This window comes from Parasteatoda tepidariorum, chromosome 9 (genome assembly GCF_043381705.1).
Source record: "Parasteatoda tepidariorum isolate YZ-2023 chromosome 9, CAS_Ptep_4.0, whole genome shotgun sequence".
NCBI lineage: Eukaryota > Metazoa > Arthropoda > Arachnida > Araneae > Theridiidae > Parasteatoda > Parasteatoda tepidariorum.
Genome location: NC_092212.1, coordinates 50885556 through 50901456, shown reverse-complemented (window position 1 = coordinate 50901456; position 15901 = coordinate 50885556). Strand labels below are relative to the sequence as shown.

Below are 15901 nucleotides of genomic sequence, written 5' to 3'. Positions count from 1 at the left end.
TTAAAGCTATGAATATTAATTTTCTAAAATAGTTATCTATTGAGAAGAAATAAAAGATGTTATCATTGTCTGAAGTCAGAGTTTAATAACTAATGAGACAATGATGTAGGTAGTAAAAATCGATTCATTATCTTTAATACTATTTGAGTCAAGTCAAACTGATTGCCTCATAAAATTCCGTACGAAAACCTCTTTGAAAGAATATGCAGAAGCAACTTTTTCTATAATTTTTAACCTTTTGAAAAGAAGAAAATTAAATCAATAATGTATGTATTTAATATTTAAAATTATATTTATCCTCTACACAAAAATCAGCTTATAAAAGCAATTATTATTAATGTACGTTTTTTATATTAATACCTTTTTCTCAAATCTACAATATAAGCTTTTAACAAATTTTTAAACAGTTTATAAAGCAAATTTGTTTACAGTTGTTTGCAAAAATTGTTAACAGTTGTTTGCAACAGGTTAAGATTTGTTGTTAAAAAGCAACAAAACAACATGCATAAATACCAAAATTTGCAAAGCTGTTTGATATACTTACCAACACAACACTAAGTTAGAGAGGGGGTCTCACATAGCAGTTTATATTCTGCAGTTATGTTTAAAAAAAAGGTTAATTTAAAATAATTTTCTTCTTTTAAAATTATAAACACACTTTTTAATTGTTAAAATTCATACCATTCAACAAAATTTTAGAGAGAAATACAACTGATTTAAGTATAATCAATTTTAGTTCCCAAATTATTTGTTGATAAGAAACTGTTATAATTAATAATTACCAATATCAGTGTTGAGAAAAATAATGTTGTCCTAGCTAAAGTAATGAAATGATCGTATATTTTTTGTAGCTACATTATTATACATGATAGCTTAATTCAATTAAATTAAGCCAAAAATTTACTTTGCTTTAAAACATTCTTATGTGATTTCGAAAGTAGTTACAGAGCGTCTGCTCGTTACTATGGCAACCGACACTCAGTTTAAAACGAATCACAAACAGTTCAAAGCGTTCACTGAGTTTTTCCCGTTCCTCTGAAATTTTTAATACTCCATACATTTATTCGAACACAACAAACGTTTTCAGTTCATTGAGTTTTGAAATCACAAGATGTTGAATATATTTTATTGAAATTTTTTCTTGAAAACTGTAAAAAAATATTAATTGGAGCTAGAATATTGAGAGCGGTGTTTTAAATTTGTTTCAAATAAATTTTTAAAAATCTTAAACTTAACAATGTTTTTTAATCTTCAATGTGGTGGCATCTCTATTTCGAAGTAGTTGATTGGTTGAAAAGCAAAGCCTTCTTTTTCTTTCCCGTTCAAATTCCTGCGAAGTTTTGCCTGCGAAATTTGAAGATCCGACTTATCACCCGCGTACAGGTTACGCGCATATACTATATCCTTTCCTGAGAAAACAATATTAATGAAATGGAAAGAACACCGGTAAAAAATGGTAAATATTTACAGATTTTTAATGAAGCATTGTGAATAATTAAAGTAAGATTAAAAAAACGCAATGCGAAGCATGTTCAGCAAACTAGGAATCGCCATTGCTCCGTATGGAGTTAACTGATTCTATGATCAACCAATTCTATTCGAGAGATTTTACTTCGTCATAGTAAAAATTTGTTTAAAATAAGTTATAATATTAATTAATAATCGAGGATGATGCATCTATCTGTTGTATTTTATAAAGTTAAGTTAGATTCATTGAACTTAAAAGTAACGAAAATAAATTCTTTAGGCTTCGATCATCAGCGTTAAGAAATAGTTCACAGTACAGTATAATTATTAAAAGAAAAGCTTTAATGTAAAGATAGTTTAAGAAAGCGACATTAATTTGCCTATAAGATGTCTAAAGTCTGATATTCAGAGAATTGTGCATGCCCATTAGTTTTAACAGCAAATTCATATTAGCGCTAAACATTGTGTTTTTCCAATCTTTTAAATAATTCACATTCAATTTAGAATTTATTTTATAACATCTAATTGTTTAATTTCTCCTAAATCTATAAATTTATATAATATAAAAATTTTTTTAATAGGAATTATATTAAATTAATGTCAATTGATTTAAAAATAAATTATACTAGTTATTATGTCACCTGTCTGATATTTTTTTCATCTTTGTTTTCTTTATAGATTTTAACTTTATTTCATGTTTTTTCTGAAAAAGAAATATATGTAATTAGTAAAACATATTCATTATATGAATTTGAATAATGAATTCCGGTACTTTTAGAAACTATTGAATTTTATTGTTATTGCAGACATTATTATGTACAAAACCTGTGGTTTTCAAATAATATGTACATTCTACCAATCACATTTTTTTTGCTAAAATGTTTTGTTGAATTTCTAAACAATAATTTGAAACTCTTGTTTCAAAACTGATCTAAATTAGTCTTAACATAATAATAGCATTTGTAATGGTACAATTGAAACAAAAAAGGAAAAAGAAAAATGCGGGGATGATACTTTGAGGTTCGAATGTATTAAATACGAAAAATGTCTGTTAGCTGCTTATTTTTGTAACTTATCTTTATAAAAGTTTGTTGTTTATTTACAGGCACTCTCAATGTTAATGTCAGCTCGAAGCTGCACAGAAAATGTTTTTAATAAAAAAAATTCAATTCACACAAATACTCATTAAAAAGGAAATTAGCGTATTTCATCATTAGATTTAAATTGGAACTCTATAGCTATAATACACTATTAAAATAACACAATAATACACTTTTAATAACACAATAGTACACTATTAAAATAACAGAATAACACAACCAAAGCCATAAGTTGTGTTATTCTAAGATCTGAAGTGTAATAATCTGAAAATATTTGTTACCTTCAAGCAAATATGCAGTCAGTTACATTTTATTGATTAAAAACATACAGCCAGGCAACATCCTTTATGATTCCTTAGTACTATTTATTACAATACATCAGGACAAATTTTTTCATTAGCTTTTAAATAATTTATTGAAACATTTTAAATTTAAACAGGTGCAGAATAAGTATAAGATTGCTAACCAATGTGTAGTGCTGTAAAAATGTTTGTCGTGAAACAAAACTATCAACGACAGCTAGGAAAAAAATCCTTATATTATTACATAATAAGCAAATTTATTATAATAATTTGTTATTCTATTACAGCACAGTTGATGACTTTCAATTTACAGTTCAAAATTAAAAGTGCAAGAGTTAAAATTCTTAACATACTTTAAAAATGATTTGTCTTATTTCAAAGTCATACATTAAATCTTTCTAGGTTTGAATTTTTTTTAAACTTTCATACAGTTATCTTTAATGAAGCAGCCAAATTTTTGTCTATCATTCATTTATTAAAGTTATAAGAAAGATTAGAATTTTAACAGAAAGTTTAATATTTAGGGTGACCTGGGGTAATTCCTGATCAAAAAATGCAAACATCTATTTTGTGAAAAAACTATTCAAGATAGAATTTTAATATTTTATGGAAGTTTGAGGCTATATGAGATGAGTCCTATGCTACCTTTTGTTTGAAAATCTAATTAGAATTTAAAAGATTTTAAATTTTTAGTGATCAGGAATTACCCCTTCTCTTGATCAATTCTAGGGTAAATCCTGATCATTTCTGGGGTAATTACTGATCACCAGTTTTTATAGTAAATGGGCTGTTTAAAAATAATTATACAATGGTAATTAACAAATAAGACATTAAGATCAAACAAATAAACCAAAAAGATATTTTTAAGCAGCTAATAAAACTGTTTATTTGAAATCAGGAATAAAGATTAACACTTCAGCTCTGGCAGCAGCTCTCACACTGAAATTTTCATTTTCAATCATTAAAAGAAATTCACTATTTTTGCTTTCTAGAAGCTTAGTATCCTTTTTAAGCTTATAATTTCTCACCATATTTATATTAGGTTAATTTGTCAACTTAAAAATTATTCTAACAATGTACACACATAAATTTAAGATAGAAGCAAGGTAAGACAAGCTAGAAATGGTGCATATCAGAACACATTTTTCTCGTATACAGTTAAAAACAATTTTGTGATTATAGTTAAAATATATTTTATAGTTGTTCCACTTAATAAATATGAACTGTTATTCAAGAAAAGACAATTGACTATTTATTAGCTATTTTTTATACTATTTATAAGAAGAAATGACAATGATCAGGAATTAATTACCCCATCTGTAGGGGGCAACATTTGATATAGTTTCCAATGATCAATTATAATGTTTACAGTAGATGTGAAATAATTAAGCAAAAGCCTACACTATTTTTATATCAAAGAAAAAGAAAGTAACTCAAAATATTTATTATTAAGAGAAGGAGGGGGATCTTTGCAGAAATGTGCACATTTTGAAACCCATCTTTGAAATGGAAAATACAGAAAGCAATTTAAAAGATACTTATTTTGTTAGATTAAATAAAAAACTATTTTTAAGTAAATGTAGTTATACTTTAGTAAAGTGAACAAGCATTCTTGTCCATGTCTCAAATTTAAAAAAAATATTATTTTTTTAAATAAAACTTAGGTGATCGTTATTTACCAAAGAAACAGAGTGATCGTGAATTACCCCGGGTCACCCTAGTTGTATTTTTAAAAATATCTTTTTTCTTTCAGAGTTTGCTCACAAGAGTATCTATCTATCGACTACCGATAGTGGATTTTGCGGAAGTCCATTAGATTTTAAAGATGAAACACCTTTTTCTCGTCATAGTTTTCTAAAGTTTACTCCAGTGAAAATTACTTACAATCCAACTTATGATTCAAATCAGAATCTTATCCAGATAGGGAAATCAGATATCATTAAACAATTGAGCTTTGAAGATGCTGACATTAGTAATGATTTATACAAGCAACAGGTACAACAGACTAGATTTTGTGGAAGGAAAAATTCTGAAAGAGAAGAAAGTGATACTTCTAAGCTTTCACGAAGTCCCAGCTATTCTTTCAGAGTGAACTTTTTAGCTCGATTGAAGAAAATAAACTGTGAAAAAATTATATCAGATTTGCTGTCTTACTTACCGGCTGAAGATCTTTGTAGAGTGAGCTGTGTAAATAAAATGTGGAGGGAACTGGTGCTGGAAGATGTGAAAGCTAATGGACGGAGAAGAGAATACTTAAAATCTATAAAATCACACAGGGTAATTTATTTGCTTATTTTTTTTTTTTTTTACAATAAGTTATTTAGCTCAACAAATTATTTATAGATTTGTCTGTTTTTTTTTTAATTGTAGCATTTCACCAGATTCCTTATTATATTGGGCAGTTGGCTAATTTTTGATAATTTTATCCAGGAATAAGACTTGAAACTTATCAAATACCTTAATTGTATTTGTGAGTTGCTGAAAATAAGATCAAATATCTTAAAAATTGTATTTATGAATTGCTGAAAATATTTTCTAAATAGCGAATTGCAAGTCTTGTTTTGATTCAAATATTAAATGCCAGTTATAACACCACTATTATTTTAATGATGAAAAAAAAATGCTTTAAATATAATTATTAATGGCATTATTCCTTTACATAAGAAGACCAGACAGTATAATGAAGTTTTCATTTTATATGCAAAGTTATTATAAGAGCAGATTCTTCAAGAACCTTTTATGTTCGATTCCATTAAGAAAAAATTTCTTAATACATTTATTTCTGTTTACAAAAAAAAAAAAGAAAAATTAATCCGATGGATTTTAAGATCTTAAAATTAACAATTAAACAAACTTAAAATAATAGTAACGAAACGATTCAATTTTAATGTAATGAAAATTAATCATTTCACTATATTTCTTAATTAATTTAGCTTATTTAAAATTTCTAGAAAAAGAGAGCCCTTGTATAAGTTTATCAAGAGTAGTACAAATAAAAGAAAAAAAATATGCTTAGAATTTAATTTCTATCATTAATATATTTATTGTTTATTTTGAATTTAATAAAATATATTTGATAAATGATTCCAAAACCAGCTTTCAACATTAAAAATTTTTTAACCAAAAGACTATAAGAAACATCTTAGATATCAATACAAAAGTACATTATGCTTTTTATGGATCACATATATATCCTTTATACAGATTATTTAAAAATAATTCTTAAAACTAGTTCTATGTCACACACACAATGCAAAAGCTGATAGCCTTAAGTGTAAACTTCTGAATAATTTTAAATTTGTCTACGTAGTGCTATAAAAATTTCAGTTTTGACGTCTTTATTTTTTCATATAAATAACACCTGTCTTGTTGCACTTGGGTGAACTTGTTTGTTCTAAAATTAATATATCTTTGATCATATTAAGTCTATTTTTTTCGATAATTAATAGGCATAACTTTAAGAATAACTAAAATTCCCAAGGTAATTTGTGATCACTGTTTTCTGGAATTAAATATATTTGCTTAATTTTTATTTAATAAAAGAAAAGATGTATTTAAAAAAAAAATATAGGGTAAAAATTGGAATTTTGAAATTTTTGGCATAATTCTTTGACATTTCACACTATTTAGTGTCACTTCTCTGTTTACGAATAGGTTAGTTTTATTATAGAAAGAAAGACCATAAAAAATGCATTAAATATTTTTATTATGCTTTATCTGTTTCATTATTTGTTGATTACTATTCTATTCAGGGGTCTGTCCAAGCCAAATTTTCTACCGTTTAGCGGTAGCTTCACAAATCCAACTTTAGGAAGAGCGGTAGTTTAGCAAAATACTTTTTCATAAAATTTTATTTTTGTGTCTCGTAAGAAATGATAAATCCATTTGTTTGTGTTGATTTTTTAATATAATTTTTAAATTTCACAAATTATCTCAAAATTTTCACAAAATAGGTACCTTTCAGAAAAACCTAGACAGACCCCTACTATTGTAAAATACTATTTTTAAACTGCTCTTCTGCTGTAGGAGAGTAAAAAAAAATTAGGTGTTCAAAAATGTATAAGAAACAAAAATGTATAAGACAGCATAGAAATTATCACATTCTCTCTTGAAGTGGTTTTGCTGGAAATTGCCACTCTTATTTTTTGATCTTCGATCAGAAATAATCTTTTTGTTTTAATCTACTGTGTAGATTTAGACATTCCTTTATAAATTGTTTGGACACTTATTTGCCTTTCTTACTGCATTTTTCTGTTTCTACTTGATACTGTGACATCTTAAAAGTCCAATGTTGTAATTATTGGCCAGACATTTAATTGCAGAGTTGACATTTAATAAAAAGTTAGGTTACGAAAAAGTTAAATTGCTTTTCCATTAAAATGGCTGGTTGATTAGTGTAATTTTTAAAGTACTTGAATATAATTAGTGCTACCAAAAAGGTAAAACTAGTAGCAACTTGCAGCCTTTTTTTATAATTGTTTGTCCTGTAAAATTTTAGTTTTGTTAACTGAACTTTAAAACTCTTTCAATGTAACCCTTTTCATTTATAAATATATAAAAAAAAAAAAAATTTAAATCATATGTACATTTTTTATTATGTAAATTGTTTTTAAGAGAAGAAGTGGTTTGTAAATAATGACCTTTTTTCATGTAGGAAAACAGATCAAGATCAGGAATATCGCCATTTGATATTAAGAAAAGGTATGAACGTCTTTCATATTTACCAAGATTAGTCCTTGATGATATTAGCAATTGTAATCTAGTGCCTAAAGTTTCTACGAAATGCTGCAATTCGAAATTTGATTCATTTATTAGGGTAAGTTTGATTTAATATTCAAGGAATTTTATTCAGTTTGTTTCTAAGTATAGAAATATTTTAAATTAAAAGTTGTAAAAATAAATTTCACACATTAATTTTGCATGTAAATAATGGTTCACAAAAAGTATATTTTGCCAAAGGAATATTGATTTTCTTTTTCTTTTAAGCTAGCAATAATATGTTAACAGTGTTCTCCTTAAGCATTTTTTAGAAGGGTTGTCTGCACTGCCTGCGTTTTGATGTTTGCAAAGAGGGCAAGCTGCCATCCCACAAAGACACTGCCTTTTTTACCATTTAAAAAATTAATTCACTGTTTAAATAATAATTACACACTGGTAAAACTATCTGTGTTCATAGATTTAATTCTGATTACCTATAATTTTAGATTTAATTCTGATTACAAATTTTTACTTTTAGGATTATTCTCAACAGGTTGAATTGTTTTAAGTTTATCTTTTTTAAGGTCTATTAATGAATTTTTCAAGTAATTATTAAGTTATTTTAAACACCTTTTTTTTTTGTTTAATTTAACAATTTAAACTGAAAATTTCATTGCAAATTTTCAGTTTAAATTACATAATAAAGCTTTTAAGTTGTTTGTCAATTAATATCTTTTTGTGCACAGTGATTCTCTTTTAGCATGCCTTTAATTATTTTTTCATGAACAACAAATTCTCTTATTTTATAAAATAAGTGAGAATTACTTTTTGAAATACTATACCGTATAGTATTTTTTATGTATAATACATAAAAAATAGTATAAGAAGGTAATTTAAAAATTCTTAAGGATCAAATTAGGTAATTACATAATATTATGTTTTGCGATGCACTTTTAGTGTTAAGTGAGTGCCACTTCAAAACTGAAATTGCTCTTTTCTGTGAGAAAGTATCCTCTCTTTTTTTTATTCCATTCTGATATTAATGCTACTTATTTTAGTCATGAGTTTTTGAATTTACTGATTTATATTTTTTTAGGCAGTAATTAAAAAAAATTTCCAGTCGTTTCCATTTGGTTTTTCAAGTTCCGATATATTTAATGTTATAGCAACATGCACGTTTCGAACTTGGGCTATCACTTTTTTGAAATGTTTGATGAATTAGTGACGATACCATTGTAATTTTCTGTTTGATGACAGTTTTTTCCTGTTTATATTTTTCGGCCCTATAAGCATGATTTTTAAAACGATAAATGATTTTCAAAATGATTTAATTTTTAAAACAATATTGCTACAACTTGCAAATTTTGAATTTGCACTACCACTTTTTGACATGTTTGATTCGTAACAATTTCATATCAATTTTGCGTTGTCTAGTAGTGATAGTTTTTTCAGAAGTTATTTACCATTTTTTGGCCATTTTCATGGGACTTTTCAAGTTGCTATATTTTTAATGCAATGTTATTATGATGTTTAATTTGTGAAGATTCCATTGTAGTTTCAAATTGGAGGATAGTGGTATGTTCGGAAAGCTCATGTCGGTTCTATAACACAAGATAATGTATATATCTGTTTCCTAACTACTCAATACTCTTTTTCACATATGGTTTTTACAGAGTTCTCCCGAAAAATAAAAAAGGGCAGCGTACTTTGAGTTTTTAAAGGGCTCTCACTTAACATCGTAAATATTTATCAAAATGTTTAATACTGCGTGATAACTGAGTTTAACCTATAAATTTTTAAAGTACTCTCTCATATTATCTTATGAGGATAATTCAGAAAGTAATTCTCTCACTATCAAAATATGAGAAAAATTTGTAGTTTAAAAATAAAGGCATGCTCTGTGATTTTTTTTTTCAAAAGAAGTAAACTAACAAAAAATGATTAATTGATAAACAGCTTGAAAGTTTTTTCTATAATTTAAATTTTAAACTAAAAATTATGAGAAAATGAACTTCTAAAGGTGCATTAAAAATAATAGTTACGTATTTATTTAAAGATTAGTTTTAAAATTTAAAAAAAAATTATTATTATCCCCCCCCNTGTAAGAAGTTAAAATTTTTTGCCCATTAATGTAAGATGGACAAATACCTTGTAAAGGCAATATCTTCTACTCCGAAACGGATAAATGAAAATGTAAAAATGATCAAAACGAAACAAACACTCATTTGAGCAACCTAATGAGAATAGCTGATGAAAAAGTAGATGTAGAACATTTTGCTATGATGATGCAGCAAAAATATTCAATGCTTTAAAAATTAGAAGATGTTAAAAATGTATTATAATTAAAGAAATGATTTTTTTTTCAAGTCTCTTTGTGCTTTTTATTTTTAGAAATCTCACCCTGTTTTTGAGAAAGGGTGAGAAATTCTCACCCATTTTTTTTCTGCGATGAAAACACTGGTTCTATAACACAAGATAATGTATATATCAGTTTCCAAACTACCCAATATTCTTTTTTACACATGGTTTTTACAGAGTTCTCCCTAAGAATAAAAAAGGGCAGTGTACTTTGAGTTTTTAAAGGGCTCTCACTTAACATCGTAAATATTTATCAAAATGTGTAATGTTGCGTGATAACTGAGTTTAACCTCATCAATTTTTAAAGTATCCTCTCATATTGTCTTATGAGGATAGTTCAAAAAGTAATTCTCTCACTATCAAAAAATGAGAAAAATTTGTAGTTTAAAAATAAAGGCATGCTCTGATTTTTTTTCTTCAAAAAAAGTAAACTAACAAAAAAAAGATTAATTGATAAACAGCTTGAAAGTTTTTTCTATAATTTAAATTTTAAACTAAAAATTATGAGAAAATGAACTTCTAAAGGTGCATTAAAAATAATAGTTACGTATTTATTTAAAGATTAGTTTTAAAATTTAAAAAAAAATTATTATTATCCCCCCCCCCTTCCAAAAAAAAGATACTTATAAAAATTTAACCAGTTGAGAATGAATAAATGCTTGTTATAGTAATCGGAATGCAACCTATAAACAGATAATTTTTCCAATGTAGTTATTATTTACACAGTGAATAAATGTTTTCAAAATTGAATTTGAATAAAAAGATGACAGCATTTTTAAGGGACAGTGGCTTATTTTTACAAAAGGGGCAAATAGGACCCATTTATTGGGATCAAAGGGCAAGTAAGGCAGGTCACCCTTCAAAAAACGCTTACTGAGAATGCTGGTTTTTATATTTTCTGATATTTTTATAGAATGTTATTACAGGGTTCAGTGTTTGAATTAGAGTTATCACTCAATTTAAAATCACGTTAACAAGATATTCCTCCATTATCAACTACCCGCTATGCGTTTTTCACCCAAATTTATATTATGACATGCAAAATTTAAATTCCTCAATTACCGTCGATACAGACATCAGGGATGAGATTTTTCCGCGTTTTAGCGGATTTCCGTTTTTATCTCTCGAATTTCGGCCTCTTTATCAAAAACTTCGATTCTCTAAAAGTTTCTTTTTTTTTATAAATATTCCGCTTCTTCTGAAAATTCAGTCGTTGAAATAGAATAATTATTTCCAAATTTCAAAGACAAACAGAAAATTAAAACTACGTAGCCACCAACCCTTCCTCATTTTCCCTGATTTTAGCTATTTTCTGAGCTTTTACGCACAGAAAATAATATTTTACGTATTTTCCCCCAGCCCGCCACGGTATTATTACCAAACATCGATTTTCGTATTTACCCGATTTAAAAGTTGCGTGTTGCGATTTTTATTCACGCGATTTAAAAGTTATGCATCGTGATTCATATTTACGCGATCTAAAAATTATGCATCATGATTTATTGTATTTTCGTATTTTTGAAATCCAATGTCGAGTTTCATGTTCACAAGATTTAAAAGCCACATATCAGGATTCATATTCTCTCAGTTTTCAATCTTAAGTAATCGATATTTATAATCACATGTTTTAAAAATCACACTTTTTTTGTCAAATTTTTAGATATCATAGCTTCTACATATTATATATATATTCATTCTTGGATTTCCTCTTTTTTACTGACTACTCTCACCCCTGAGACATAAATCTCTTCCTTCCATCCCTGAGACATAAATCTTCTTATTTTTAAAATCCCTTTTCTTTTATTTTTTTTCGTATAGTATTTTAACGGAACATGGAATTCCTTTAGCACATTTGATTAGTCACTTTAATTTGATGGTTCACACCTTCATACAAGTGACACATAAACAAAGTTGCGGGTTATAATTTCTTTCAGAAGCAGATTTTTTTTGCTGATTTTTGAATGCTAGAATACTAGTATAATTGAAAGCCTTATTTAAATTGCAGGCCAACTATAATTTAAAAGAAAAACTTTTGAATTTATTGAAAAATATTGTTTGAATCTGCAACTAATCCTTTAATCAAATAAGGTCAGCATTTTATTCTATGATCTTCAGATAGTGTATAATTGAAACTGTTTTAATTTCAAAGAATAAATGTGTTTGAATTATTTTTCTAGGAAGGGAAAGTAGGTGGATCATTGATGAAATGTCCAAGTTGTAAATATCCTGCCAGAAGAAAAGATTTAGAAGAATACATTTGTACTACTTGCAATTATACTTTTTGTGGAAAGTGTTTGTCTCCTTGCTCAAAATATCACAAGTGCCCAAAGCTCGAAGTACCAACATTAGTCATTGGTAGCAAACAATGTAAAAGAAATTTAAAAAGACTATAACTCTTTTATCATGTTTTTAAATGATAAGATTTTTAAAGGATTTTATGTGATAGTAACTGTGTCAATAAAGCTGATGTGATACTGTTTTTAAAAATGGTTTCTGTTCCACAACTTCAATATGAAGTTATTTTTAAAGAAACAAAATCTAGCTATTGTAGTTTTCAGGTTTTTGCAATAATTTTTAATTCTAGTCGAGATATTCTTAAAGAAATATGATGGGTAAAAGGCAATACAAGTGATTGTTTTTGACTTTCTTAACTTTTTTTAAAATATGCTTTTAACATTAAATTTGACGGAATTTTTAAAGTAAGATCTAAACCATGTTCTTAAACACTTAATTTATTTTTAATGTGAATGTATTTATTATTTAGATGTTGTTATTGTTAATACAGGCCGACCAAGTTATGATGTTCAAAGAGTACNATACCTGTATTCTTATAGAAGGATATACATTCATACAGAAATATTGTAACATACTTATTGAAAATAGACATTCCTTGTTTTAATGTGATGATGTAATGTGAGATGTGTTTCATAATAAACGTTTTATGAAAATATGCTTATTTTTTCATCCCTTCAATATACATTTGTTGATAAAACTGCTTCTTTTCAATATAATTATAATTTGAATGGAAATATGTAATGTTTTTCTCAATAGTTCAGTTCCACTGACCTCTTTCAGTCCTGGAATTTTCTTTTTTTCTTCTTTCAAAATATGTTACAAAACAAGGGTTACTTAATATATCAAATTAAAATATGTATGTTCAAAACATGACCTACTTGATATGTCACATTAGAATAAAAAGCTAATTGAATTTAATTTAAAAAAAAAAGTTAATTTGATTAAAAAGACTAAATTGATGTTATGAACATTTTAAGATGAATAGTACTAGACTAGTAGTTGGCCCATATATGTTGAATGTTTCGCTAAAAGTTTACTAATAATTGTTGTATGCGCATTATCATGATGCAAAACCCATGACTTTTCTGGTAATTAATGTTGAACTGCTTCATGAAAATGCTGCAAAACACTTGAATAATTTTTGTGTGTGATTATTCTGATCATTCGAGAGGAATTCATAATACACAACACTGCCACCATCTATCAGGATGCAGAGTGTTTTAAAAGGTGCTCATTTTAGATTTTTGTTTTTTAAAAAGCCCTTAAAGGTGCTTTTTTATTGCTTGTTTGTAAAAAAAATGCTCAATTTTCTCCTTTCAAAAATAGAATTTGTTCTCAACGATGTCAATCACAATAGGCTTGCTTCTCACTGCTTCATTCAACGTTTTGACCATTCAATCACAATCCATTTTGTTGAACTGTTGGTATGTAGAATGCGAAAGCGCCATCCATTTTACAAACACAATTTCCCTGTGCTTCGTTCAACAATCTGACAATTAATTAAACCGCATTTCATTTTGTTGAACTGTTGGTATGTATAGTACGAAAGCACCAACCATTTTACATGTTGGATGCATTTTTTATGGATTGAAATCTGTGTACGCTGAACTGGATTCGGTAGTAAGGAGTTTTGCTTCTCTGCTTCATTCTGGGCAAGATTCCAGATTTCATCTCTGGTCCTTTGAAATAGATACTAAAATTTCTAATTTTTGCTGATCAGTTAATATTGCCAAATTTTATTCCCTTGTAGCAAGGGTGCACATATCATAATTATATTTTAATATAAAAAAAAAAGTGCTCGGACACTTAAATTTTGGCTAGCCATCAGGGGTGCCACTCTAAAAAAATTTCAAGACTGAAGTTATTTTTTGACCAAATAATACCGTCTAGCGCTGTTTACCAAACTTTTAGAAATTCATAGCTCACTGACACCAAAATTTACCTTCCCTTGATAATAGCCTACATATTAAACCAATCATTCGATTATTTTTTCAAAATTGTTTTTCTCTTTATTTTATGTTTTTTTAGCAAACAAAACGAAAATAAGAGCTAACCTTGTATATTTTTTTTTACAACTATTACTGAACAACCTAAACCAGGGCTGTCCAACTGGCGGCACGCGGGCCGCATGTGGCCCCCCAACACATAGTGTGCGGCCCGCCAACTTCTTATTCAGGCTGATCGGCCTCAGTTTTCCCATTAAAATGTAAGCAAATTGTCTTATAATCCTTTTGTTCCATTGTTTTATAATTCATAATTCAACTATTAATTGTTATTGTTCAACTTTTTCAAACTGCGGCCCGCCAGGTGATCAGTGACCGGAATTCTGGCCCGTGGGCTCTTTGCAGTTGGACAGCCCTGACCTAAACCATTCATCTCTTTTTTTCACTTAACAGTTACTTATTTTTTGTTCTAGCACTATAACTTCTTTCTTTTTAAAAAAAGTAATCTTACTTTAATTTTGGCTAGCATCACAATAGGTTATTGTGGGGGATGCAAACTCGAACAGATTTAGATTCCGCAATAGTACAAATTTAATTACACAAGTAGATGAAGTTCAATCAATTCCATTTGTCAAGACTTTAAGAATAAGATTTAGTGAAGCTGACAAAAAAAGATAAATAAAAGTCCTGACATCATTACCACATCATATGTTTTCATTAAGATATGATATAATATTTTTTTTATTTCGACTAAAAAATTTTTTACATTCCTAATGAACAAAAAAGAAAATTTAATTGGTAGAATTTATAAGTCTATCGATTTTTCTCAAGACTGATGTCAGTCCCCAGGACTGAAGAGTGGCACCCATGCTAGCCATGAAAACACATTACTTATTTTTTTAAAAAAAATTTGTGGTCCTTTCAGTCTGTAACTTTCACCTAATTGAGATGTTTCAGTTCAGTTCATAGATGTAAGTTTCATTACTGGCAAAAAATTGTTTTTAAAGAAAATTGTAAACGCAAATCTCCGGCCATTTGAAATTGTTCTTGGAATAAGTTCTTCGAATGAATTTGAGTTGTAACAAGTCCCTTAACATTGCTTGACAGTAATAAAATGATATAGGATTTCTTTCAATAATGTACGGATGTAGATCAATCAGTGTTAATTATGTGTCGTAATAGCACACGTAGATTCATAAGAGGCCTTGAAATAAACAAATTTAACATGAGCATAGTGCAATAGTTCTAGAAATCTTGCAGAAATGGACAGGGCATGCAAATTTGATTTTCAATTAATAATTCAAAACAAAGTTGAAAACCAAATATACATCAAATAGTTAAAAATTCAACTAATCGCAGGTTGAGGATATCCTGCTTTTTGTTACACAGGCAATTTATCATTTAAGGAGATAAAAATGCCGAATAGTTTTAAACTTCCTTTTGAACTAAGAACATTAATTTCAGCACTAATGATCGAAATTTAACTCAAGTGTTTTAAAGGAAGATTTTTTTTGGGCATTTATAAAATTTTTTTATTACTTAATATGACTCTGACTCGAACAAATTATGATTTAGTTTTTTCATTTAAATAAAAGGATAGATGTTTAGGAGACTAGAATTATAGAAAACCAAGCCTTAGAAAGTCTTATGATATGATAAATTTTGATTTATTATAAAATTTCAGAAACTCACAAAATATTTTTGTCTGAAAAAAAATTACGAAATCATTTTATAGATA

General features: G+C 27.4%; 1 protein-coding gene across 1 annotated transcript; it reads left to right on the top strand.

The window, feature by feature from the left end:
- The first annotated feature begins 1296 nt into the window (after positions 1 to 1296).
- LOC107451216 (F-box only protein 43) lies at positions 1297 to 12686 on the top strand. Its single transcript, XM_043051658.2, has 4 exons — positions 1297 to 1456; positions 4623 to 5146; positions 7524 to 7685; positions 12103 to 12686. Exons 1-4 carry the CDS (start codon positions 1432 to 1434, stop codon positions 12316 to 12318), a joined length of 927 nt encoding a protein of 308 aa, XP_042907592.1. The 5' UTR covers positions 1297 to 1431; the 3' UTR covers positions 12319 to 12686.
- Positions 12687 to 15901: the final 3215 nt, after the last annotated feature.

Coding starts and splice junctions, on each gene's coding strand:
- LOC107451216 (XM_043051658.2), top strand. CDS start 1,432: ATGGAAAGAACACCGGTAAAAAATG. Junction 5,147..7,523: donor AATCTATAAAATCACACAGG/GTAATTTATTTG, acceptor TTTTTCATGTAG/GAAAACAGATCAAGATCAGG. Junction 7,686..12,102: donor AATTTGATTCATTTATTAGG/GTAAGTTTGATT, acceptor TTATTTTTCTAG/GAAGGGAAAGTAGGTGGATC.